We start from the raw sequence: 25783 nt of genomic DNA, 5'->3' as shown, positions 1-25783 counted from the left end.
AGCTTCAACATGTGAATTTGGGAGGAGGCACAATTCAATCCATCACACATAGTCCAACCACTTTGAAATGGGATGGGAATTTCTACTAAAATTAATCATGGACCTTCACTATGACCTGAACATGGCAGCCCTGGGATATTATCCAGCAGAAATGTGAACCTGTCTATGCCAAAGATATATGTAAGAATGTTCATAGTGGTGATCTTCATAACAGCCCCACATTGGAAACAATCTGAATCCTTGTCAACAAGAGAGAAAATAAATAAATGGAATACTGTGCAATGAAGACCGCCATTCATCACATGAAACCTTACAGACCTGGCCTCCAGCAAAAGCCAGACAGAAAAGAGCATGTATTAGGTTGGCCGAAAAGCTCATTCGGGTTTTTCCACCTGATGTTACAGAAAACCCAATAGAACTTTTTGGCCAGCCCAATATGTAAGATTCCATTCATGTAAAATACAAAAACAGGCAAACAAGCTGATGATATCTGAGGTCTAGATGGAGTATCCTTTGGAGAGAGTAGTGACTGAGGAGAGAGCAAGAGGAGAAGCTCTCGAGGCTGAGAACGCTCTGTTTCCTGATTCTGGGTGCTGGTTATACCCACGAGTCCAGTTTGTAAAAATTTATCAAGCTCCTTGCTTATGATTTGTGAAGTGTTCTGTATATTGATTTCACTTGAACCTCCCCCAAAGTTTTTTTTTCAAACAAAGTCAATTTTACCTTAAAAAAGCAAGGAGATTCTGACACATGCTGCAGTGTGGATGAATCCTGAGGACACTATACTAAGTGAAGTAAGCCAGACATGAAAGGATAAAAACTATATGATTGTACTCATATGAAGTTCCCACATTTGTCAAATTCAGAGTCAGAAAGTAGAACGGTGGGCAGGGTCTGGGGGAGGGGGACAGAGGGTTAGTGTTTAACGAGGACAGAGTTTCAGTTCTGCAAGGTGAGAAAGTTCTGGAGATGGACAGTGGTGACAATTTATATCAACATGAATGCACTTAATGCCAATGAAGTGGCCACCTAAACGGATTAGATGGTAAATTTTAGGTTATACTTATTTTGTCACAATAATTAAGAAAGAAAACAAACCAAAAAAGCCAACTTTTATCATCATGGACACAGACAGGTTCTGGGGACAATGAATGTGCCAGTCCCAGCTCACACTTGCGTTCTAACAGAGTTCTAATGCTTTGCTTCTGGAAGGTTCTGGAAGAAAGAAAAGGGTCAGCAGAAAGGACTGGACAGAAGGCAGAACTGGCTTTGTGTTTCCCCCTCCAGTGCTGCAGTGGCTGAGGCATTTTGTTCCCATTTCTTGGGGCTAAATATAGCCTAGAAGGGAAAGCCTGCACTGGCCAACAGATGAAAAAAGTCTGGGCTGTCTCAGGAGGCAGATTTGGCGTGGAGACAGAGTGGTGGGGGGTGGGCGGAGGAGGGCAGGCCTGAATGGGGGAGAAGTGGCTGAGGTCCCTTGGTCCCAAGCCAGCCCCTCCATCCTGGGATCTGCCTACACCCCAGCTCCCTGATGCCCTTAAAGCACCTGGCCCCGTGATGCTGCCTGGCATAAAAGACACTCACGGTGCCAGGGCCTCAGCCTACCGGAGCCCATTTGATCCTCTCACAAAATGTGGTGTGTGATCCTTCCCATTTTCCTGGGTGAGGAAACTGAGGCAAATGGAGGTCAGGTCTCATGTCCGAGATCCCTGTTGTGGGCTACATTGTATCCTGTCAAAAGGTATGTTGAAATCCTAACCCCCAGGACCTGTCAATGGGACCCTACTTGGAAACAGGGTCTCTACAGCTGCCATCAAGTTAAGATGAAGTCATGGTCGTGGGCCCTAGTCCAATAGGACTGGTGTCCTCTTAAGAAGAGGAAAACAGGGATTTCCTTGGTGGTCCAGTGGTTAAGAATCCATCTGCCAATGCAGGGGACACAGGTTTGATCCCTGGTCTGGGAAGATTCCCCATGCCACAAGGGAACTAAACCCATGCACTGCAAGTACTGAAGCCTGTGCACCTGGAGCCCATGCTTCACAAGAGAAGCCACTGCTGTGAGAAGCCCACACATCCAACTACAGAAAGTCCATGCACAGCAAGGAAGGCCCAGTGCAGACAAAAATAAAGACATAAAATAAAAATAATATTCAGAAAAGAAGAGGAAAACAGCAGGTGAAGACAGGGACACACAGCCATGTTAACGATGGAGGCAGAGGCTGGAGGGATGCAGCTGTGAGTCAAAGAAGGCTAAGGGTTGATAGTCACCACAAGAAGTTCAGAAGAGGCAAGAAAGAATTCTACCCAGAGTCTCAGAGGTAGTGTAGCTCTGCTGGCATTGGAGAGGCAGGTGGGACAACCTCTCTCACTCTAGTAGAGCTTGTTTGAGCTGACAAAACACCCCTTGATTCCCACAGTCTCCACACCCAGTGGATGGGGGAAACCGAGGCTGTGGAAGATGCTATGATTTGCCTGGCTCACACACAGTGTGGATGGCATGGCTGTGACTAGACCCATCATCCTGGCTTGCATCCGACTGATTTTTTCTCTATCTCACTCATTCACTGCACTTACATAGTATTTTCTGTTTAGAAAAATTGGCCCAAGAGAGTCTTAAAGAAGAGGGAAAATACTGATTCATCTCAGCACTGTTGGTACCTAGCGAGGCGCCTGGTGCTTCGCAAGCACTCGATAAATACTCATCAAACAAATTAATGGCCGAGTCCCAGTAAAATCCTTAAGTGCCTTCTGGTTTATGGCTTATTTTCCTCTAATATTTTGGGCATGGTTCATTTAGAAAAAGTATAGAAGATGCAAAAATAAGCCCCCTCAAAACAACCAAACAACTCTCAGCCCAAAAGAACACCCAACTCCCCAGCATAAAGGAGAAGAATGGGGTGGTTTAGACAACAAATGTATGGTTACCAAGGGGAAAAGAGGGTGTGATGGATTGGGAGACTTGGGTTGACATATACACACTCTGCTGTATTGCTGTGCTCAGTCATATCCGACTGTTTGCCACCTCATGGACTGTAGTCTGCCAGGCTTCTCTGTCCATGGGATTTTCTAGGCAAGAATACTAGAGTGGGGCGCCATTTCCTACTCCAGGGGATCTTCCTGACTCAGGGGTTGAAACCACGTCCCTTGTGTCTCCTGCACTGGCAGGAGGATTCTTTACCCACTGAGCCACCTGTCAAGCCCATATATACACTACTATGTATAAAATGGACAACTAATGAGAACCTGTTGTATATGTTCTGAGCTCAGGGAACTCTGCTCAGTGCTCTGTGGTGACCTAAAGGGGAAGAACATCCAAAATAGAGGGAGTATATGTATACGTATAGCTGATGCACTTTGCTATATAGTAGAAATGAACACAACATTGTAAAGCAACTATATGCCAATAAAGAATAAAGAAGCCACACTTCACATGAAAAGATGCTGGTGGATCAGACAGTAAAGAATATGACTGCAGTGGAGGAGACCCGGGTTTGATTCCTGGGTTGAGAAGATCAACGGGAGAAGGAAACGGTTACCCACTCCAGTATTCCTGCCTGGAGAATTCCATGGACAGAGGAGCCTGGTGGGCTGCAGTCCATGGGATCACAATGAGTCGGTCACTAATTATGAGACAAATGGAAATCAACCCTAAATGTCCATCAACAGAGAAATGGACAAAGATGTGGGACAAAAGAATGGAGTGGATTTGACCATGAAAGACCCAGAGCCCCAAGGTGCCATGAGGGAGGTTCTATTTCTGTCCCAGTTTATGAAAAAGTGTTAGCTTCTCAGTCGTGTCTGACTGAGTGACCCCATGGACTGTAGTCTACTGGGCTCCTCTGTCCATGGGATTCTTCAGGCAAGAGTATCGGAATGGGTAGCCATTCCATTCTCCAGGGGATATTCCCGACCCAAGGATCAAACCCAGGTCTCCTGCATTGCGGGCAGATTCTTTACTGCCTTGGGCCACCAGTGAAACCCCAGTTTATGCCTGTTATTAAATCATGCAATGCCTGCTAATTATTTTTTGAGCCCTCCTTTCCTCCATTCACCCTCAAAACGGTCTTTGTTTGGGTGGTAAATTATGTGGCCTTTCTGTCTCTGAGGTCTCCCATCACCTTTTCTGGCCTCTTCAGCTCCCTTGCTCCCCAATCCTTCACTTCCAGCCACATGGGCCACCTCGCTGCTCTTCACAAATGCCAGAAACACTGCTACCTCAGGGCCTTTGCACTGGCTGTCTTGTCCACCTGGGTCTCTCTTTCCTCACATCCCTGTATGGACCCTCCTCACTTCTTTCAGGTCTTATTGGAAGAGCTTCAACCTCTCACCTTGAGGGTCCACAACACTTCTACTGCTTTATTTGTCTCGGAGTCGGCAAACCGCTGCCCAAGGGCTAGTCACCTGTTTTTGTAAATTAAAGGTTTTTTGGCACACAGTCATGCCCATTCATTATGTATCTTCTCTGTGGCTGCTTTTGTGCTATGAAAGCAGAATGAGTAGTTGTGACAGAGACTGCATGACCCACAAAGCCTAAAATATTTAAGATTCTGCCATATATATAAACATTTCTTAATTATCTTGTTGACAGCTTGCTTCTCCCCCCAAAATGTCAACTCCCCTCCAAAAAGGGATTTTTGTCTCTTCCTCTTGCTGCACAGAAAATTGCCTGTATGCAGTACACATCCAATGAGTGTTTGTTGTGTGAATGTATAATCCAAAGTGCCCCCTCCGCCCCCCTTGCCGAGATCTGATGCTTTGATATTGGCCAAGATGAATATCTATGAATTAACAAGGGCTGAGGTCAAGGATTAGTTTCTACCATTCGTGACTGGCATTTTAACTGTCGACTAAGCACAGCTTTGTCGCTTTCCTAATTGACACTGAGAGAGTAACAGAGAGTAAGAGCCACAAAGAAAAGTACAGAGAAGTGGGACGGAGAGAGAGAAATAAGTGAACAAAGGAAAGGGCGAGAGAGAAAGATGTAGAAAGAGACAGAGACCAAGAGTGAAGACAGACACAGACAGGGAAAAAGAAAAAGAGAAAGGGAGTTTTTAGAGAGACGGAGGGAGTGGCTCAGTGGTAAAGAATATGCCTGCAATGCAGGAGATGAGGGTTTGATCCCTGGGTCAGGAAGATCCCCTGGAGAAGGAAATGGCAACCCACTCTAATATTTTTGCTTGGGGAATCCCATGGACAGAGGAGCCTGGCGGGCTAGAGTCCATGGAGTTCAACAGAGTCAGACATGACTTACTGACTAAACACCACCACCAGGGGAGTGTAGTAGTTAATGCCCAGCGCTGGGTTTGAATCCTGATTACACCACTCTGACTAGGGGATCTTGACAGGTCCTTGCATCACTGTGGGCCTCAGTTTCCTCATCTGGAAGATGGACCTAAAAATATCTCCCCGCATGACTTTTTAAAAATATTCATTTGTTTATTTGACTACACTTGGTCTTAGATGCAGCAGGTGGGATCTAGTTCCCTGACCAGGGATCAAACCCAGGCATCTTGCATTGGCAGCACGGAGTCTTTCCTACTGGACACCAGGGAAGTCCCATGAGGCTGTTTTATGGATCAGTTGATGATAAAAGGAAGATGTAGGGATGGATGCTGTAGGCTCTCAGCAAATGGCAAAATGTTAACTTTAGATGTACTGGGTCTGCCAGGACCCCAGTCTTTTAGCTTCCTGCCCGGGTAGCAACCAAAAGAGGGCAGGTCCCATCACCCACACCGCACTCCCACTCTACTTTGGCCCAGATGATGAGGAACATGTTGGGGATGTCCTCTGCGTAGGGTGGGGTGATTTCTTTTCTTTTTTTTTTTGAGTCATGCAGGCACATATGGTGAGGGGGTCCCTGTGAAATGAGACTGCCTGTCGCTTAAGCAGCACACAATGCTCTAGCAAACGGCCCCAGTGCAGCCCTCCTGGGCTTCCCCCGGCCCACCCCCTTGAGCTCAGAGAGCCAGTCCTCCAGCCTGTTTGCTGTAGGAGGCGGCAAATGGCAGATTCCAAGGCAGCCAGTGCTGAGTCAAAGCTGGATTCCAACCTTAACTCCATATGTGTGGCTCTGGGCCTCAGTTTCCTCATCTGTAAAATGGGGATATTTAAGACTCTACCACAGGAGTCACAGGTGGTGCACAGAGAAACACCTAGAATAATGTGGCATAGATGAAATGGCTGATAATTCACTATTATTCCAGTATGTTGCTCAGATCCAGATTGGTCCCCAGGAAGGTCCAGCAATGAGGCTTGTCCAGTGGGCACTGGAGCCATGTGGGTCCTTCAGAGGCTTCGGGACAAGGGAGCTGGCTATGTTGACTGAGGTTCATTCTCTAGCAGTTAAAAATGACTTGGACTACACTTCTGGCACAGAATTTCAACATATACCTGCCTTTGCAGTCTTTGGGCTTCGATAAGCACATCAGATCAGTCACTCAGTCGTGTCCGACTCTTTGCGACCCCATGAATCGCAGCACGCTAGGCCTCCCTGTCCATCACCAACTCCCGGAGTTCACTCAGACTCACGTCCATCGAGTCAGTGATGCCATCCAGCCATCTCATCCTTTGTCGTCCCCTTCTCCTCCTGCCCCCAATCCCTCCCAGCATCAGAGTCTTTTCCAATGAGTCAATTCTTGGCATGAGGTGGCCAAAGTACTGCAGTTTCAGCTTCAGCATCATTCCTTCCAAAGAAATCCCAGGGCTGATCATCTTCCTACCCTACCACAAAATCCTAATGGAGATAGGTCCACCATGCTCAGGGATGCCCCAGTGGCCCATCTCCAAGGATCCCTGGTCCTCTAGAGCAGGGCTTCTCAACGTCAACACTCTTGACATTTTGGACTTGGTAACTTGTGGTGGGGGCTGAGCCAGACACAGACTGCAAGAACTTGAGTTACTTGCTAAACTATCACCTCCCTGGAGGGTTTTCCTAGCCACCGTAACCACAGAAGTCTCTGTGAGATTCTCTCAGTCTCAACTGGGGTGGGAATCCTTTGGGGTCTGAGAACAGAAACTAGGGAGTCTGAATTTACATTGAAAAAGTTAACCCTTCACTTTCCCAAGTAAAGAATCTGCCTGCAATGCAGGAGACCTGGGTTTGATTCCAGGATTGGGAAGATCCCCTGGAGAAAGGGATGGAATTCTTCTGTAAAGATGTGTCCCTTCTTTACTTATTCTGTTAATTTAATAATAAAGTAATAAGATGACTACTTATTACTGTTATGTGAATCAAGAAGTCATTTATTTATTTTTGTGTGTACTCTCTCTGAACAGGTAATGTAAATAAAAACACCCAGAATACAGTGGGCACCCAGAAAATGCTCTCTCTTGCCCTTTCTTCCCATCTTCTGGTCTATAAGTAACCAAAACATCTCTCTTCCCTCCTAAACACTTAGCAAGACAAATTTAAATATATTCCCTGATTATAAAAGTAAATTGTGAAACTATTATACACACAATTGATCAGCAACAAGGATTTATGGTATAGAACAGGGAATTATATTCAATATCTTATAATAGCCTAAAATAGAATACAATCTGCAAAAAATAATGGAATCACTATGCTGAACATCTGAAACTAATGCAATACTGTAAATCAACTATCCTTCAATAAAAAAGAGGATAAAAATCAATCATGTTCACACTGCTATATTTAAAATGGATAACTAACAAGGATCTACTGTATAGCACATGGAACTCTGCTCAATGTTATGTAGCAGCCTGGATAGGAGGGGAGTTTGGGGGAGAAAAGATACACATATATGTATGGCTGAGCCCCTTCTGTCAACCTGAAACTATTACAACACTGTTAATTGGCTATACTCCAATATAAAATAAAAAAGTTTTAAAAAGTCAGTTGTGCTCATTGTAGACAAATTTGTCAATATAGAGAAGTATCAAGAAAAAGATTCCCAAGTCCCACTACCTAGATGCCATCTTGGTACAGTGGATTCAGTCTTTTTTTCCCTTATATTTTCAAGATTATACACTTGAGATTATAAGGGTCTATGGACTGAACTATGTCACAATTCATAAGTTGAATCCCTGATGTAATGGCAGTTTTTAGATGGTGTCTTTGGGAGGTGACTAGGGTTATAGGAGGTCAGGAGAGTGGGACCCCTATGATGGGATTAGTGTCCTTGTAAAAAGAGATCCCAGAGAGCTTGTTCTCTCTCTCCCCACCCTCACCATGAGAGGGCACAGTGAGAAGGCAGCCATCCGCAAGCAGGAAGAGAGCCCTCGCCAGAACTGGACTATGCTGGCACCCTGATCTCGGACTTCTAGTTTCCAGAACTATGAGAAAGCACACTTTTGTTGTCTAAGCTGCCCTGTCTATGGTATTTTGCAATGTTAGCCTGAGCCCATCTGTCAGCACAGGAGACCTAAGAGACACTGGTTCGATCCCTGGGTCAGGAAGATCCCCTGAAGGAGGGCATGGCAACCTATTCCAGTATTCTTGCCTGGAGAAACCCATGGACAGAGGAGCCTGGTGCGTTACAGTCCATTGGGTCACAAAGAGTTGGACACAACTGAAGTGACTTAGCACAGCATGCACACCTTGGTTCTTTTTAAAAGAATCAGTTCCCCTTACTTGTCATTATATATGGTGAGCATTTCCCTGAATCCTTAAATATTCTCCAAACAGATGATTTTTAATGACGACATGATACTCCATCATATGGAGGGACCATACGGTATTTAACCAGTTGCCTCCAGTTTTGTTCTATTTTTACAGATAATGCTGGGGTGCACATCCTGATATAAATCTTCGACAGTGTTTCTGATTACTTAAGGTTAGGCTTTTTCTAAAAGCACTTTAACTGGGAAATCAAGTGGGAAAGAAAAGAGATAAACTGAAAAACAGAAAAACCTGGACGGGGCCCCAACATACCATGAGGTGAGCTGCTGTTCCCTCAGCCAAGAACGCTCTTCTCTAAAACATCTGCCTGACTCTCTTCTCTGTGGAAACGTCCCCTCCTCTGAGAAGCCCTCCCTGATTGCCTGACCTAAACTGGCCCCTGCACCCCATCGCTTGTCCTCTCATGCTGCTGTGGTCCTCATGGGACAACGGGTCAAGTCACTATGTCCCACATTATACACTTGCTTAAGGTCTATCTTCCACATTCTGAGTAGTTTATTATTTACCAGCGTTTATTGGTCACATCTGTCTCCCCAACAAGGGTGGAGATTTTTGTCTCTCTTCTTCATTGTGCTATCCCTGATCACCTGATCATTTCCCTGGCACACACTGGACATTCAGTAAGTAATTATCGGATTTCTCTAGTGCTCTGTGGTTGAGAATCCCCCTGCCAATGCAGAGGACATGGGTTCAATCCCTGGTCCAGGAAGAGTCCCCATGCCATGAACAGCTAAGCCCGTGAGCCACAGCTACTGAGCCTGCATGCCCTAGAGCCTATGCTCTGCAATGAGAGAAGCCACCGCAATAAGAAACCCAGTTACCACAACTAGAGAAAAGCTGCGTGCAGCAACAGAGACCCAATTTGGCTGAAAATAAAGTAGTTACATTTTAAAAATAATAATTAAAGATAAGTAATTATGGAATAAACAAATGGATTTCAATGTTGAGAAAAGAAAAGAGATGTTTGGCCTCCATGCCTGTGGATTCTAAAATGCTTGAAGCAGGTGCTTCCGGACTCTTCCATGGATGTCACCTGACAATGGCTGGTAAGGCCATGCCCACGGGCTTGGCTCCAGCACAAGATAAAGGACAAAGAGTCCAGACACTGCTCCTGCCTGTGGCTGGATGGAGCTAGGCGTGTCCTAGGGCAGGCCTGGCAGATGGCAGAGCACATGGGCAGGGCTCAGATGAGTCTGGAAAAGCAACAGCTCTGTCTTCACTAAGCAGAAACTCAAAGATCCCACCTTAGCTTCTGCCCTTAGCAATGAGTGATCCTAGTGGTTGTATTTTGGGTTGAGGAGTTGTCTTTTCTTTTTTTTGTTTACAAATTTACTTTCAATTGGAGTAAAATTGCTTTACAATGTTTGTTAGTTTCTGCTGTATGACAACATGAATCAGCTATAAGTATACATATATCCCTTTCTTCTTAAGCCTTCCTCCCATGGGAGGTGGACTGTCTTAATTTAGGAAGTCCCAGACAAGGGTTCTGGAGAAGGCAATGGCACCCCACTCCAGTACTCTTGCCTGGAAAATCCCATGGATGGAGGGGCCTGGTGGGCTGCAGTCCATGGGGTCGCTGAGGGTTGGACACAACTGAGCGACTTCACTTTCACTTTTCACCTTCCTGCACTGGAGAAGGAAATCGCAACCCACTCCAGTGTTCTTGCCTGGAGAATCCCAGGGACGGGGGAAGCCTGGTGGGCTGCCATCTATGGGGTCGCACAGAGTTGGACATGACTGAAGCGATTTAGCAGCAGCAGCAGACAAGGGTTCAAGTGCAAGTAGTTTATTTGGGAGATCTATGAACTGAATTATGCAATTCCCCCTCACCACTGCCCCACCCCCCCACCCCCCAGCCAAGATAAGTTGAAAATCTAACCTCTACGACCTCAGGATGTGACCTTATTTAGAAATAAGGTTGAACTTCCCTGGTGGTCCAGTGGTTAAGAATCCACCTTCCAATGCAGGGAACACAGGCTTGATCCCTGGTCCTGAAAGATTCCATATGCCATGGGGCAACTAGCCCACGCGCCACAATTACTGAAGCCCTCATGCCCTAGAGCCTGTGCTCCAGAACTAGAGAAGCCACTGCAATGAGAAGCCCCTGTGCTGCAACTAGGAAAAGCCTGCTCACGGCGGTGAAGACCCAGTGCAGCCAGCCAAAAAATCACATAAGAAAAAAAAATTTTTTTAAAGAAGAATAGGGTCATTACAGATGTAATTAGTTAAGATGACATTATACTGGAGTAGGGTGGGCCCTAGTCCAACACAGTAAGTGTCCTTATAAGAAGATGGCCCTGTGCAGATGGGATATTCAAGAGGAGGACAGAGAATCAATAAGCCAAAGAATGCCAAGGATTGTTGGCAGCCACTGGAAGATGGGAGAGGCGAGGAAGAATTCTCCCTGAGAGCCTTTGGAGGGTGCCTGGCCCTGCTAACACCTTCTGGCCTCCATACTGTAAGGTAATAAATGTCTGTTGTTTTAAGCCACTCAGTGTGGTACTTTATTACTGCTCTTGGCTCACATCAGGCTCAAATTCCTGCTCGGGTTTCTACCAAAGCATGAAGGTGGGATATAACTGCATGGCAAGTTCTAGATGGCTACTCTGTGGCAGTTACCAGTGGGGTGAGAGCGGGTAACAAAGTGGGACCCAATGGCTCACCTCACTTCCTCAGTTGCTGCCAGAGTTTTCACAATGAAAAATTCATATATTTCTAAAAAGGAGCGCCTGTTGGGGTGGAAAATTTGGCTTATAGAGAGCTTACCTACAGCCATGGTTCTAAATGCTTCACATATATTCACTTTTACTGAGTCCTTGTGCCCTGTAGGTAGGATTGTGCTTTTCATTTTGTACATGTGGAAACGGAGACACAGAGAGTGCAAGCGACTTGCCCAAGGTTGCACAGCATGGAAGTGGTGGGGTCGGGAAGGGAACCCAGGCAGCCTGATGCCTAACTCTGTTCTTTCAACTGTTTCCCCTGAGCTTGCGTCTCTCAAGGTGGTTCAGCTTGAAGCTTCCAGGGTAAGTATCTCCTCAGACAGTGGCTCTTCCGACTATAGAACCCTCTGGAAATTTGTTGTCCTGCTCACATTTCCTCACCCACCACTGAGCGCATTCCCATTGTCTTTCCTCTGAACCTCTTTCTGGATGTCCAACCCCGTGACACAACCTGACCCAAGAAAGCTCCTGACGATCTCCAAGTTGCTGTCTGTTCCTAGAGATGCTATGCTCAGGCCAGGTCTTTAGGCAAACTAGGCCACCATGGCTTTTCCCCACATCCTTTAGATTTGTCTAATGGACATATGGACATAATGGTAGAAATCTATGTGGTCTATAATATGAATGACACTCCCAAGATGCGGTTGTGCAGTGTGTGATGTACGTAACTGTCCAGGGATGGGGGACAGGGAACAGGGTAGAATGGGAGGCAGGGAGGCGTGCACATCCTTTCAGACCTGTCCTTAACATTTTCAAGACTGAGGACAAGAGAACCAACTGAGGCCCACATAATATGTGTGAATATTTAAAAACTACTAAATAAAACATGCTCTATGCTTCTGCACAAACATACCTTCATAAGCACTGGGAAGGTCAGTCTACAATTTAGAGTCTGGATGACTGCACTGGGTTAAGGGGTGGGGACAGGCTTCCCTGCCCCTTGACCATGGCCTCCACCTGAGGGCAGGGGAGGGAGGGCTCCACACACATGCCTGGATGTGCCAATCTGCATGTCCACATTCCAGCCGCATTTGTGCCAACAGCTACCCCAAGGACATTCTTAGACCTCAGAGGATACAAGGGTAAGGTAGTCAGAGAATAGACTCATGGAAGAATCCAAGTTCATGGAATCTAAGCTTGGGCAGGGAATGCTAGGATCTCAGATGACCCAAAATATGATCTAGCAAGTGGAGGGGTGGTGACACCAGTTCCCATCAGCACCATAGGGAGGGGCACAGCTGGAGGAGAGTTAGCAAGAGCTCCAGCACAGAATCCCTTTGGACAGGTGTCCAAGACACGTCTCTGTCTTTCCTCTACGTTGGTTTTTAACTTCACGCCACCTTTACATGTTCAAAAATCTAAAATTATACTTAAAAACTTGTGCAATTAAAAATTATTCAGCATCTGTGTGCCCTCTAGATTCTCACCTCCCAAAGGTCCTTTCCTATTAAGAGTTCTGAGGACAAGACACCCATATCATCAAAGGACGGAGCCTTAGGCTGGCTCTCCTGGGGCCATACTGAGCTGTCCTTCGGCTGCCTCCCTGTTTCAGGGTCCCTCCACTCCAGCCTCAGGAGTTGGCTGGGCCTGGCTCTCCACCACCCCCATCACTTACGTTGTAGAGGAGGTCAGTCCACCCTTCCATGGTGATGCACTGGAAAACAGTCAGCACTGCAAACAGGATGTTGTCGAACTGAGTGATCCCATTGTTGGGCCCTTCCCAGTAGGGCTGACATTTGGTCCCATTGGGGCAGGTGCGGGCAGGTTCCTCTGTCCCACACGGTGCTGGAGACTCACCCTGAATGTCATCTAGGAAACGGAAGAGGAGCAAAGTCAGGGGAAAGGGCCAGCAAAACAGCTCTGGGAAACAGGAGCCAGTGAACATTCAATGCTGTTGAATCTGCAGGAAAATGGCTCTTAGGATGGACTTATCAGTCTTTTTCTAAAAAGTCCAATGCTTGGCTTGGTTGATCTATTCATTGTTTTCTATTTCATTAATTTCTTATCTAAGTTGTGTTCCATTTTTGTTCTTTTCCTAGACTTTTGAGATAGATTAATGTTATTTAAGGCTATAAATTGCCCTTTAAGTGCAGCTTTAACTGCACCTCACAAATTCTGTCATGCATTATTATCATTATTGTTCGAGTAAAATATTCAGCAGTTTCCATTATTATTTATTCTCTGATTTGTGGATAACCAAGAAGCATCAAAAATTTGTCAGATATATACAAAAATAGAGTAATGTAATGAATTCCCATGTAGCCATCACCAATTTCAACATTTATCAACTCAGGGCTAATTTTGTTTCATCCACATCCCCTCCCCACACTAAAATATTTTAAAAGCAAATCTCAGACATCTTAGCATTTCATCAACAAATAAGAAGCATGTCTCTTAATTTCCAAACACTTTTAGTGTTATCTATTTGTTACCAATTTCTAGCCTAATTGCACTGTGGTCAGAAGATATGTTTTGTATCATTCTGTCCTTTGAAATCTGTTGAGATAGACTTTAAGGTCCCTACAACAGTCAACTTTGGTAAATCTGCTGTGTGCATTTTGAAGTGGTTGGGGGCAGTGTTTTCCAGACTTCCATTAGCACAAATTCGTCAACTGTGTTGTATTATTCTTCTATAGCCTGACTGATTTTTTTTTTTTTCTTGAGATGTACTGGGCTCAGGGAGCCGTTCTGGGGGCGAGGGAGGCCAGTACACGCAGTGCTCCACCTTAGGCACAGGAGCTAAGCTTTCTCCCCAGAGAGCAAGAGGCAGATTGTGAAAATGTCACAAGGAAAGAGACACATGTCAATGGGCACCCCTTTTGCTGGAAACCAAAGGCAGCTTCCTGGCAAACTCAGACTGAGTGATCAAGGTTGAGTCTGAATTCTAAGGTGTTGAAGGGGAGGGGGAGGAGATGCCTTCACGAGAACACGGACTCAGGGGAGTACAGAACATCCTGGGTGTGTACAGAGCATCCCATTGGACCAGAGCCACAGATATGACAGGATCCTATTCAGCGAGTGAGACTTTTGAAGATTTTTAGAGAGTGATATTGTCCGATAAGAAATCAAACAGCTGAGTGTGTAAACTCCCCATGAAACAAAAATATATCGATGCACGATACTGGATGCTTGGGGCTAGTACACTGGGACGACCCAGAGGGATGGTGTGGGGAGGGAGGAGGGAGGAGGGTTCAGGATGGGGAACACATGTATACCTGTGGCGGATTCATTTTGATATTTGGCAAAACTAATACAATTATGTAAAGTTTAAAAATAAAATAAAATTAAAAAAAATATATATCTCAATGCACATGCCACATACAGGGTTTACAGACCATTCTTAACCTCCACTTAGCAAGAAACAGGGAGAAATAAGCCAACACAGAATGCATGAATCTTACTGGCCTTTGAGACTCCTGTTAAATAGAAACTCTAGGCCATGCAAAATGACATTTGCCATATCAGAAGGGATGCCTACAACTCAAGAAGCATTGACATCCCAATCGCTAGTTTAAGTTGTGGGAAATACTTTTCCCCTTCATGTCAGACTTGGTACAGGGGCTGATTTCATGAATACAGATTGGAAGGCAAAATCTTTTAAACATAAGACTCGGGGCACAAGGGAAAATTCCATGGGCTCCTATCATGAATGAGAACCACGGTTTGTTGGGAAGGTTGCCTCTGTCCCAAACCTTCTCCATTTTCACCTTCTGTCCAAGTCTGGCTCAATTCCCCTCCACCAACACCCTCCCCTCTCTTGGATTAGGCCAGTCTACTGGTCCCTTCCTGCCCCTCCTCCCCACCTCAGGGCTACAATAGCTTCCAAATGTTCACATTTGGTGAGGAGATAAAAGCAGGCATTAACCTGCACTGCTACAGACTAGTTCCAGATGAGGAATCTTGTTTCCTCAAACTATTTTGGAAGCTCTTGGAAAACAGGAAGCTCTCCCACCTTTCCTTTCTCTGGGTGTTAGCACAGTGCTGGGCACACAGGAAATTGGTTCCTGATTATAAGGAGAACCTGTCTGCAGGAGAAATCTGACCACCTTCAGCAGCTATGCCCAGCGGTGTTCCTGATTATGACCTGCCAGCCCCCTCATCACGAAACACTCTGGGGGCTGCTTCTAGAAAAGCAACCATCCAGAGAGTCTGAGGAATTTGGTTATAAATATATTTTAAAATTAACCTGCTGCCTGGGTGTCTGTATATATCTGTCTCTTACTCACACGTTCTTATATTTTTAATTGTGAGCTTTTCAGTCATCTTCCCTAAATCAAGGCCTCCTACCCTCCAGTTGCCCCACCCACGTCTGTCCCCTTACAACCCTGATTTAGACTCAAGCCAGTCCTCTGTCCCCTTGGCTGGACAGAGAGAGAGAGAGAGAACCAACAAAAACAAAAAACCCAGGATCCAGGAGTCCTGGTTTCTCTGCTCTCGGCTGATGTTTCCAAGGGGCCCTGCCCTGCATCTCTCCCTCCAGCATTTCCGCCCAGGTGTCGAGGCCAGGAGCAGAAATAGCTCTGTCTCAATTAACACCTTCTTCATTGGGGAAAGAAATAATTAGGACATCCCATATTGAGCAAACTTCACAAGCCCAGGAGAGAAGGAGATGGGAGGAGCAAGAAAAAAGGAAGCAAAAAAAAAAAAAAGAGCATCTTGAATAAACCTTCCTTACTGGGTTTTCCTGCCCTCTGGGAGGTCTGGGGAGAGGGTTGGGTTACCTGGGGGTCACCAGGAAGAGAAGGTGGATGGGAAGCCACTCCAGGACAGAATTATCTTCCCAATAAGGCAGGCCTGAAACCTCCTTCCCTTCTCACACAGGCTCCCCTGTCTCCATTCGCAGTTTCCTTGACCCACGACTAACACTGTCATTCAGCCCGTCCACAGCAAGGAGGCCCATGGTCCAAGTACTGAAATACAAGCTTCCCTCTTATTTGATTTCATTTGGTTCTTTGGCTTCAGAGAGCAAGTAGCCAGGTTTGCATAGCAGGAGACGTAGTCAAAGATGAATGCAGAAGCTATTAGGTCCCTGAGTATACGGATAGCTAGGGACACCGACTCGATGGACGTGAGTCTGAGTGAACTCCAGGAGTCAGTGATGGACAGGGAGGCCTGGCGTGCTGCGATTCATGGGGTCGCAAAGAGTCGGACACGACTGAGCGACTGAACTGAACTGAACTAAGGGACACCCAGGCTGTTTCACTGCTGTTTCAGAGACTAAGTCTGTGACTTCCGGTCTTCCTGGTTTTTTTCCTGAGTCATCCTCCCTGATCCTTTCTTGTTTATTGTTTAGTCTCTAGGTCACGTCCGACTCTTGTGATCCCATGAACTGTAGTCTGTCAGCCTCTTCTGTCCATGGGATTTCCCAGGCAAGAACACTGGAGTGGGTTGCCATTTCCTTCTCCAGGGGATCTTACAGAACCAGGGAATCTTACAGGACCAGGGATTAAAACCATGTCTCTGTATTGGCAGGGGTCTTCTTTAACACTTGAGCCACCAGGGAAGCCGCTAAGCTAAGGGGTTGACTGTGGCACAGTGTGGGGAGGGGAGGAGCCAAGATCCTGTTTGTGCTTGATGCTGATTGGCTGGTGCCAGGACTCCCAGTGGGATGTTTTAAGGCATCTTCTTGGGGAGACTAGGACGAGTCACCCTTAACTCTCCCTTCCTTCAGGGTAAGGAGGTTTCAGGCTTCTCTGGTGGCTCAGTGGTAAAGAATCCACCTGCCAATGCAGGAGACGCAGGCTCGATTCCTGGGTCAGGAAGACCCTCTGGATAAAGAAATGGCAACCTACTCCAGTATTCTTGCCTGGTAAATCCCATGGACTGAGGGGCCTGGCAGGCTACAGTCCATGTTATCACCAAGAGTTGGACACGACTTGGTAACTAAACAACAACAAGGAGGTTCAGAACTCAGCACATGCTAGGGTCTCGGGTCGCTGCAGGGTAGCTAGGCAGAGGCTGTAGGCACTGCATTTGTATTCTGCTGTCTTTTGCCCCTACATGTTCCCACTGAAAATATCTTTGATGCCTTTACCTGCCCAGCGTTTGGGGCAGCCAGCTATGCCAGGGCATTAATGCCCATAAGGGGCTCAATCCCCGCCAATGTCGGACAGAATTTGGTGGATAAATACCCAGCTCCCTTGCCCCTCATGTGGGATGGGTCTAAGGCATGCAACCTACCCTGTTTCCCCTAGGTGCCCGATGGAGCTGAGGTCTGGTGACCTTGCCCAAGATGGTAACCTACTTGATAACGTTCCTAGATGTTACTAGATCCCCCCCGTCTCACTTTCTCACTCACCTGAAGGTGTTTCCTGGGATCACTTCCCCAATAAACCACTTACCCTGGGACAGCTTCTCAGGTACCCCAGTGTAACATCCCAGCAACAACCAACATCTCTGGGGCGGTTTCATCCCCTGCCTGCCTTAGATTTGGGAAGATGTTCTCCCAGCTTCCAGGAGAACGAAGCAAAGCCCTGCAGATCTTGTCCAGGAGCTTGTCCCCAAGGGAGAAAAGAAAGGGGAGGAAGGCTGGGAAAAAAAAAAATCTATGATGCTGCTTGGACCTACCTGTGCCCTCTTCAAAGCAGGTGGTATGAAATTTTCCCATATAAAATTCTAACCCTATGATTGCAAAAATAAGGATTGCAAAAAATAGGAGGAGGCCAATCTGCAGCAGGGGGATCATTGCCTTCATGATCGACTTCAGGACGACTTGTAAACCTGGGGAGACACAGAGAGAGAGAGGCCCCAGAGGCCTGTGAGAAGGTACCCTGAAACGCCACCCCCAAGATGCCTCCTGAGGAAACTCAGAACACGCGGGATGCGGGAGATGGGACGGGGCAATGGTGAGGGAAGATGGACGGAAGACATAGAGGCTGCTCACTTTAATAACAGGAACAATCCTTCCTTATATTTTAAGCACTTTTTTTTTTTTTTTTTGGTTTTCTTTTGGCTGCACCATTTGGTTTGCGGGATCTTAGCTCCCTGGCCAGGGACTGAACCCAGGAACATGGCAGTGAAATCACTGAGTTCCAACCACTGGAAATTCCCCACCTCTATTTTAAAAATATTTTTTAAAGTACTGGGCATAGGCTGTCCTGTTTGATGACTTTTGAGGCAAGTAAGAAGTGGAAATTCATAGCTTTCTGAGCCCTATTCCTGGGTGTTGCACAATTTTCATGCAGATCAGGGTGCCTTTTTCTAACCTTTTTCCACCAAGAGGGGGAGTCTTTTTCCTAATTCATACAATGCCATATGCATCAGTTGCAGCTCTATCTGGGAAAGCAGTCAACATCCTAGTTCCAACCCAAACCCAGATATTATTTCATTGGCTTTTAGCAACAACCCCATGAGGCAGGTACACGTGTAAAATCATCCCCATTTTACAGAGGTGGGAAGCAAAGCTCAGAGGATGTCATGCTTAAAATGAGGATTCAGCCTCAAGGTGTGAGAAATAACGGGGCCAGGATTTGAACCCAGGTTGGACTTGATGTCAAATCCCATGTCTGTAACCAACCTTTAGGAAAGTCTGTGTTAAAATGCTCCCAAGTGGATCAACAGTAAAGAATCTGCCTGCCAATGCAGGAGACACAGGTTTGATCCCTGGTCACAAAAGAGCTGGACATGACTAAACAACAACAAATTATGTGGTTAAAATGAGGATTTCTTGTTTTATGTCCTTGGATACTCTTCAGTGTCTCCCAGTTTATAGTCTATGAGAACTTGAATAGAATTCGTATCCTACTGTTGGGTGAAAACTATATAAATCTTAATTATGTTGAATTGGTTTATAGTACTTTTTGGGTCTACTATATCCTTCTACTTTTCTATATATTCATTCTATTAATCTTTGAGAGTTTAATATTGAAACTCCAACTAAGAATCTTAATTTACCAGGCTCTTCATCTGTAAATGGGGATGAGACTTAGCACCTCCCTCTCAGTTAAATGAGAGGGTTCATACCTAGCAAAGCCCTTGGCATATCATAGATGGTCATTAAACAGAGATTCTTATTAGTATTAGCTTTGGGATGGAACTTGATTTAACATGATGTAGGCATCTCTGGTCTCTTGAAGAAAAGACTCTTGAGAGTCCCTTGCACAGCAAGAAAATCAAGCCAGTCAATCTTAAAGGAAATCAACCCTGAATATTCATTGGAATGACTGATGCTGAAGCTCCAATACTTTGGCCACCTGATGCAAAGAGCCAACACATTGGAAAAGATAATACACAAAAAGCTCTTTCTGCCATGCCTGGTATGCAGTAGGCACTCAATAAATGGTAACCATCATTGCCACCAATATTAATCAGGCTGTGGGGGCAGACTGGCTAACTCCTAACTCTTCCATTCTCAGCCACATGATTTTGTTCAAATTATTCAGCTGCCCTGAGCCTCAGTTTTCTCCTCTGTAAAATGGAGATTTTGGTCCTATCAACTTCACAGGGTTGTGATCAACTTCACAGGGTTGTGATTATAGAATGGGGTCCTGGGTGTGCTTAGCATGGCTCCTAATAGAGAAGTGCTCAGTTAATGGGTGCTGTGGTGATGGGTGAGGCTCCTGGCTGGCTTTTAGGAACTCACCCAGACCTGCAGCCACATTCCTAGGGGTGGAGGTCCCTGAAGGGGCTTCCCCAAAGATAAGGCTGCCCTGACCCAGGCTAGGGAAGCATCTGAGGGCACCTATGAGACCTTCTTGCAGAAGGGAAATGGAGGGCTCCCAGGACCCCTGAGCAGACCCCTTGCCAGGGTTAGAAACTCACGCACTTGGGATTCCAGACACCAGCTTGAGCGGCCGCAGCACTCGAACTGCCCTCAGCGTCCTTAGGTCAAACTCCGTCCCAACTGTTGCCAAGATGCTGGAAGAAAGAAGCCAGAACAGAAGGCAGACGCTGGGTTTCAGGGTCAGAGAGGTGGGTGGAGGGTTCAATGCTGTGGTTTCTTTAAAATTTTTTAATTAGAGGATAATTGCTTTACAGTGTTGTGTTCGTTTCTGCTGTGGAACAATTGAGAATCAGCCATAATTATACATAGACTCAATTATACATATACAATTGATTGATCAAATCAATCAATCCTAAAGGAAATCAGTCCTGAATATTCACTGGAAGGACTGATGCTGAAGCTGAAGCTCCAATACTTTGGCCATCTGATGCAAATAACTTACTCATTGGAAAAGACCCTGATGCTGGGAAAGACGGAAGGCGGGAGGAGAAGGGGATGACAGAGAATGAGATGGTTGGATGGCATCACTGACTCGATGGACATGAGTTTGAGCAAGCTTCAGGAGTTGGTGATGGACAGGGAAGCCTGGCGTGCTGCATTCCATGGGGTTGCAAAGAGTCGCACACGACTGAGCGACTGAACTGACTGACTGATACATATATACATATATATGCATATATCCCCTCCCTCTTGAGCCTCTCTCCCTGCTCCCATTCCACTCCTCTAGGTCGTCACAGAGCGCCAGGTTGGTTTCTTGGCAGGGTGACCACAGGCTGGGTCTCAGTTTTGTCATATGTAAAACAGTGTTAATAGTACCTGCTTCACAGGATAAAAGATGATTTACAAGGACCCCAAATAGGTCTTAATACTCAATAAATGCTTCCCTTGTATGGCTCAGCTGGTAAAGAATCCGCCTGCAATGTGGGAGACCTGGGTTCGATCCCTGGGTTGGGAAGATCCCCGGGAGAAGGGAAAGGCTACCCATTCCAGTATTCTGGCCTGAAGAATTCCATGGACTGTATAGTCCATGAGGTTGCAAAGAGTCAGACACAACTGAGTGACTTTCACTTCCTTTCACTCAATACATGTTGGGCTGAGAAGAGAAATTTTCCCCATGGCACATGGTTGGGTGATACTCGGTGTATTTCACAACCCAAGATCAGGATGGATTGTGGGGAAGCTTGGAGGCACCAGGGGAGTGACAGACCCTTTGGGCTCAGGTCACTTTACCGACCGGCAAGAAAGTAGCTTAGTACTAAGACCTACGCCTGCATGGGTTCAAATTCCAGCTCTACCATTTCCCAGCTGGGTGACTGTGGGTAAGTCACTTTTCCACTTCATGCCTCAGTTCTCCCTTTTGGATAACAAGGATAACAACAGTACTGAACCCTCAAAGGGATGTGAGGATGAAACAAATTAATACATGTGAAGTGGTAGGTGTTGTGCCTGGCACACAGGAAGTGTGTTAAGCTATTGGGAAATAAATGGAAAAAAAAAACACCCCAAAACCTCAAATAATGGGTGTGGCCCTGCTGGGGTGGACTAGCTGGCATCAGCCCCAGAGAGGGCTACAGACCCAAAGCCTCAGGGCAAAAAGTCACTCTTATAAATGCAAGTAAGAGTCATGGCAATAGGTGAGATGAGCCTTCTGCAGAAAGCCCCCTTCCCTCACCCCTTACATAAAGACCCTATCCTAAGACCTCACTTGTAAAAGTGTTTCTGGTGAGACAAGGGAGACCAGGGGTTCCACAGCCCTTCCTCAGCCCAAGGAACCCCCTAGACCTGTTTCCTAAATAAGATACGTAGTAGGGATGACCATGGCACCATGGCACAGAAAAGGTTGTCACTGGAACCTCAGATGATGAGCAAGGAATGTGGAAAAACAGAGGATTCTGTGGTTAAGAACAGGCTTCCCAGGTGGCACAGTGGGAAAGAATCTGCCTGCCAATGCAGGAGACACAGGTTGGATCCCTGGGTCAGGAAGATCCCCTTGAGTAGGAAATCTGCTCTAGTATGCTTGCCTGGAAAATTTCATGGACAGAGGAGCCTGGCAGGCTACAATCCATGGGGTTGTGAACCGTCAGAGGCTACTGAGCATGTACTGTGATTAACAGGATGGAGACCACAGAAGTAATTTGGGGGGTATCTTCATTCTTGTCCAGGAGTCTGAGTCTTACAACTTTGGCCTGTGAATAACCAGTATCTACATCTGTCTTTATTTATTGGCTGCGCATGCAGAAGGTAGGATCTTAGTTCCCTGACTAGGGACTGACCCATGCTCCCTGCAGTGGAAGTGTGGAGTCTTAACCATTGGACCACCAGGGAAGTCCCTCTTTGTCTTTTTTTTTTTAATTTTTATTGTATATTGGAGTATAAATGATTTACAACTCTGTGTCAGTTTCAGGTGGACAGCAAAGTGATTCAGTTATACATACACATACAACCATTCTTTTTCAAATTCTTTTCCTATATAGATTACTTAACAAAATATTGAGAAGAGTTCTCTGTGCTATACGGTAGGTCCTTGTTGATGATTTATTTTATATATAAATATAAATATATTATTTTATATATAGTAATAGTACATCTCTTTGTCTTTGAGACCATCAGTATCTGCATCTATTAACAACCTGTATTGGCACCTGTATTAATAAACTGTATTGGCCCGCTTTTGTCTCAGGACTTTCTCTGAAGCTAAGACAGACCCAGGCAGTGAATTCCCCTGTGAGAGCAGCCCTCCACCAAAGATCGCTGGGAAGAGGTGGATGAATTCCCCAGGTCCCTCGCCCCCTCCTTCCAGATTGCTCTGAGGTGTGAGTTTCATACAGGCTCCCAGAGAGGTTGAGCCCAGCTGCCTCTCCACGGTAACCTGCTCAACTCCTCATTCTTCCCTGTCTCCCCACCCTTGTCCCCCACCCATATTTCCTGGAGTCACTTCCCAGATGAACTACTTGGACCCAAATTCTTGTCTCAGGGTCAATGTGGGGGCACTCCAAACTAAGACAGGAGTATTCCCAGCTCTTTCCCAACTACTCCTAGGACAGAAAGTTAAAGTGCTAGTCGCACAGTTGTGTCAGACACTTTGTGACCCCACGGACTGTAGCCTATCAGGCTCCTCTGCCATGGGATTCTCCAGGCAAGAATACTAGAGTGGGGAGCCACCCGCCATTCCGTTCTCCAGGGGATCTTCCTGACGCAGGAATTGATCTCGGGTCTCCTGCACTAAGAGTAGCTCTTTACCACCAGAGACACCATTCCCAGGACAGAGATGCGTCTATTAGATTGGGCTAACCTCCTCTTCCACCATCATCAAATGTACATCTAAACACATCGTATGTCTTGGGCAAAGCAATACTTGAGGCGCTCCCTGCTTTGTAGGGCTGATGCAGGAGAAAAACAGTTTCATCAAAAAATGCACAGAAAGATTGAATCCATTGGGGGTGTGATGCATTCTTAGAGAGAGCAGGTGAAAAAAACGGCTCTGAGGGTACACAGCAGGTAGTGTTAACTCATCTGGGACCCCGGGAGATTCCCGTTTCAAGCTGAGGATTCACGGATGAGCAGGTGGAATCTGATCAGTGGGGGAAGAACTTTCTAGGCTGAGGAAATGGCTGAGACAGACAGCCTGGGGTGGGAAGGCAAATTCAAGGAAGGAAATGGCGCATGGTGGGGATTTGGGTGATGCCATGAAGCTGAAGTGTAGGTGAGGGCCTTGCCAAGCAACCCCAAGGAAATTTTCATTCATTTAATTATATATTTTTTCTATTCCTCTCCCAATTTTCATTTGGATTTCTCAAACTCCATCCTGTAGATCACCAGTCTATTTTACTTTCTTCTTTCTCAGCAGGTAAAAGCCATTGTTAAGGGTGTGTGTGTGTGTGTGTGTGTGTGTGTGCGTGTGCATGTGTGCTCATTCAGTCGTGTCCTACTCTTCGCGATCCCATGGACTGTAGCTGCCAGGTTCCTCTGTCCATGGGATTTTTCAGGCAAGAATACTAGAGTGGGTTGTTATTTCCTCCTCCAGGGGATCTTCCCCACCCACAGATCAAATCCATGTCTCCTGAGCTGGCAGGCGGATTCTTTACCACGGAGCCACCTGGACAAGCATTCCCTGAGTTTTCATTCACTGACTTCACAAACATTAACTGAGCATCTACAGTGTGCCAGGTCTTGGGGACACGAGTCATAGGAATCCCTATCTGTGTGTGGGAGGCTGAGAATAAACCCCGTAAATGTGCCAGATGTCAGGGCGATGAGTACAAGGAAGAAAAGCGGGGCAGGGAAGAGGGCGTGCTGGCAAAGTGGGGCAGGATGAGGGGAGCGATGACACCATTTCAATTAGTAAAGGCCAACTGCTCTTTCCTGCCTGGCTGGGTAGTAGTTCAGTGTTAAAGGTGTTCAGACCAGCATCGCCCAGTAGAACTTCAAGAAGAGCCGTATGTTGGACATAGCGAACAGACTGGTGGTTGCCAAGGGGGGCGTGTTGGGGGAAGGATGGAGTGGGAGGTTGGGGTTAGCAGATGTAAGCTTTTATATATAGAATGAATAAACACTCTCTACATAGCACAGAGAACTCTTCAATATCCTATGGTAAACCGTAATGAAAAAGCACATAGAAAAGAGAATTATATATATGTATGACTGAATCACTTTGGCGTACAACAGAAATTAACACAACATTGTAAATCAATTATACTTCAATAAGAAAAGAAAAGAGGAAAAAAAAGGAAGAACTATGTGTGAAATTTAAAATTTGCCAACAGCTACATTAAAAGCCCAAAGAAACAGATGACATTAATTTTAATAATATACTTTATTCAACCAGGTATATCTGAAGTATTGGGCTTCCCAGGTGGCTCAGTGGTCAAGATTTGCCTGCCAAGCAGAAGACATGGGTTCAATCCTGGGGTCAGGCAGATCCCCTGGCAAAGGAAATGGCAATCCAATCCAGTATTCTTGCCTGGGAAATCCCATGGACAGAGGAGCCTGGTGGGCTATAGTCCATGGGGTCACAAAGAGTTGGACACGACTTAGTGACTAAATAACAACATCTGAAGTATTATGATTTAAATAGGCAATCATTATGAAAGATTACTCATAAGACATTTTATATATTCTTTCCTTTAGACTGTCTTTGAAATCTGGTTAGCATATTCTACACTTAGGGTACATCTCAACTCAGGTGTATGATGGCTACGCACGGCCAGTGCTGAGTGTACCTTGTAGGTCAGGTCCAGAGAAAGAGTCAGTGGGGAAGAGATGTGACGTGAGTTACAGGAATATGTTAGAGGAAAACTCTAGGCAGAAAGACAGCCAGTGCAAAGGTCCTGAGGCAGGACCATGCCTGGTACACTTGAGGAATGTCAAGGAGGCCACACAGCTGAGTGAACCAGGGTGTCAGCGGGAGGAAATGAGGGCAGGGAGGTGATGGGGCAGTGTGCAGGAGTCTGTGGGCCATGGTGAGGACTTGGACTTTTGTTCTGAGTAAAGCAGGAGCCAAGGAAGGTTCTGAGCATTACAGAGACATGATCTGACTTACATACTAAAATAAGATCCCTCTGGGGGTCCAGACCAGAAACTGGGAGGTTGGAAGTGGGCGGAGATGACCACAGTGGTCCAGGTGAGAGATGATGGGTTTAGATCTAGTTGTGCTGGACACAAGGATAACACTGAGATGAACTCAGCCTTGCCCTTAGATGA

The 25783-nt window shown here is 46.1% G+C and overlaps 1 protein-coding gene across 4 annotated transcripts in view; it reads right to left on the bottom strand.

The window, feature by feature from the left end:
- The window catches only part of CACNA1A (calcium voltage-gated channel subunit alpha1 A), a 254178-nt gene that overhangs the window by 116214 nt on the left and 112181 nt on the right, over positions 1 to 25783 (bottom strand). For all 4 annotated transcript variants that reach the window (XM_070792700.1, XM_070792697.1, XM_070792698.1 and 1 more), the window contains 3 exons: positions 20126 to 20217; positions 17929 to 18081; positions 12977 to 13170 (listed from right to left, as the gene is read on the bottom strand). In XM_070792700.1, the coding sequence (XP_070648801.1) occupies positions 12977 to 13170; positions 17929 to 18081; positions 20126 to 20217 (439 nt within the window). The remainder of the gene's footprint in view (positions 1 to 12976; positions 13171 to 17928; positions 18082 to 20125; positions 20218 to 25783) is intronic.

This window comes from Bos indicus, chromosome 7 (genome assembly GCF_029378745.1).
Source record: "Bos indicus isolate NIAB-ARS_2022 breed Sahiwal x Tharparkar chromosome 7, NIAB-ARS_B.indTharparkar_mat_pri_1.0, whole genome shotgun sequence".
Lineage (NCBI taxonomy): Eukaryota > Metazoa > Chordata > Mammalia > Artiodactyla > Bovidae > Bos > Bos indicus.
This window is presented reverse-complemented; position numbering and strand designations above follow the sequence as displayed.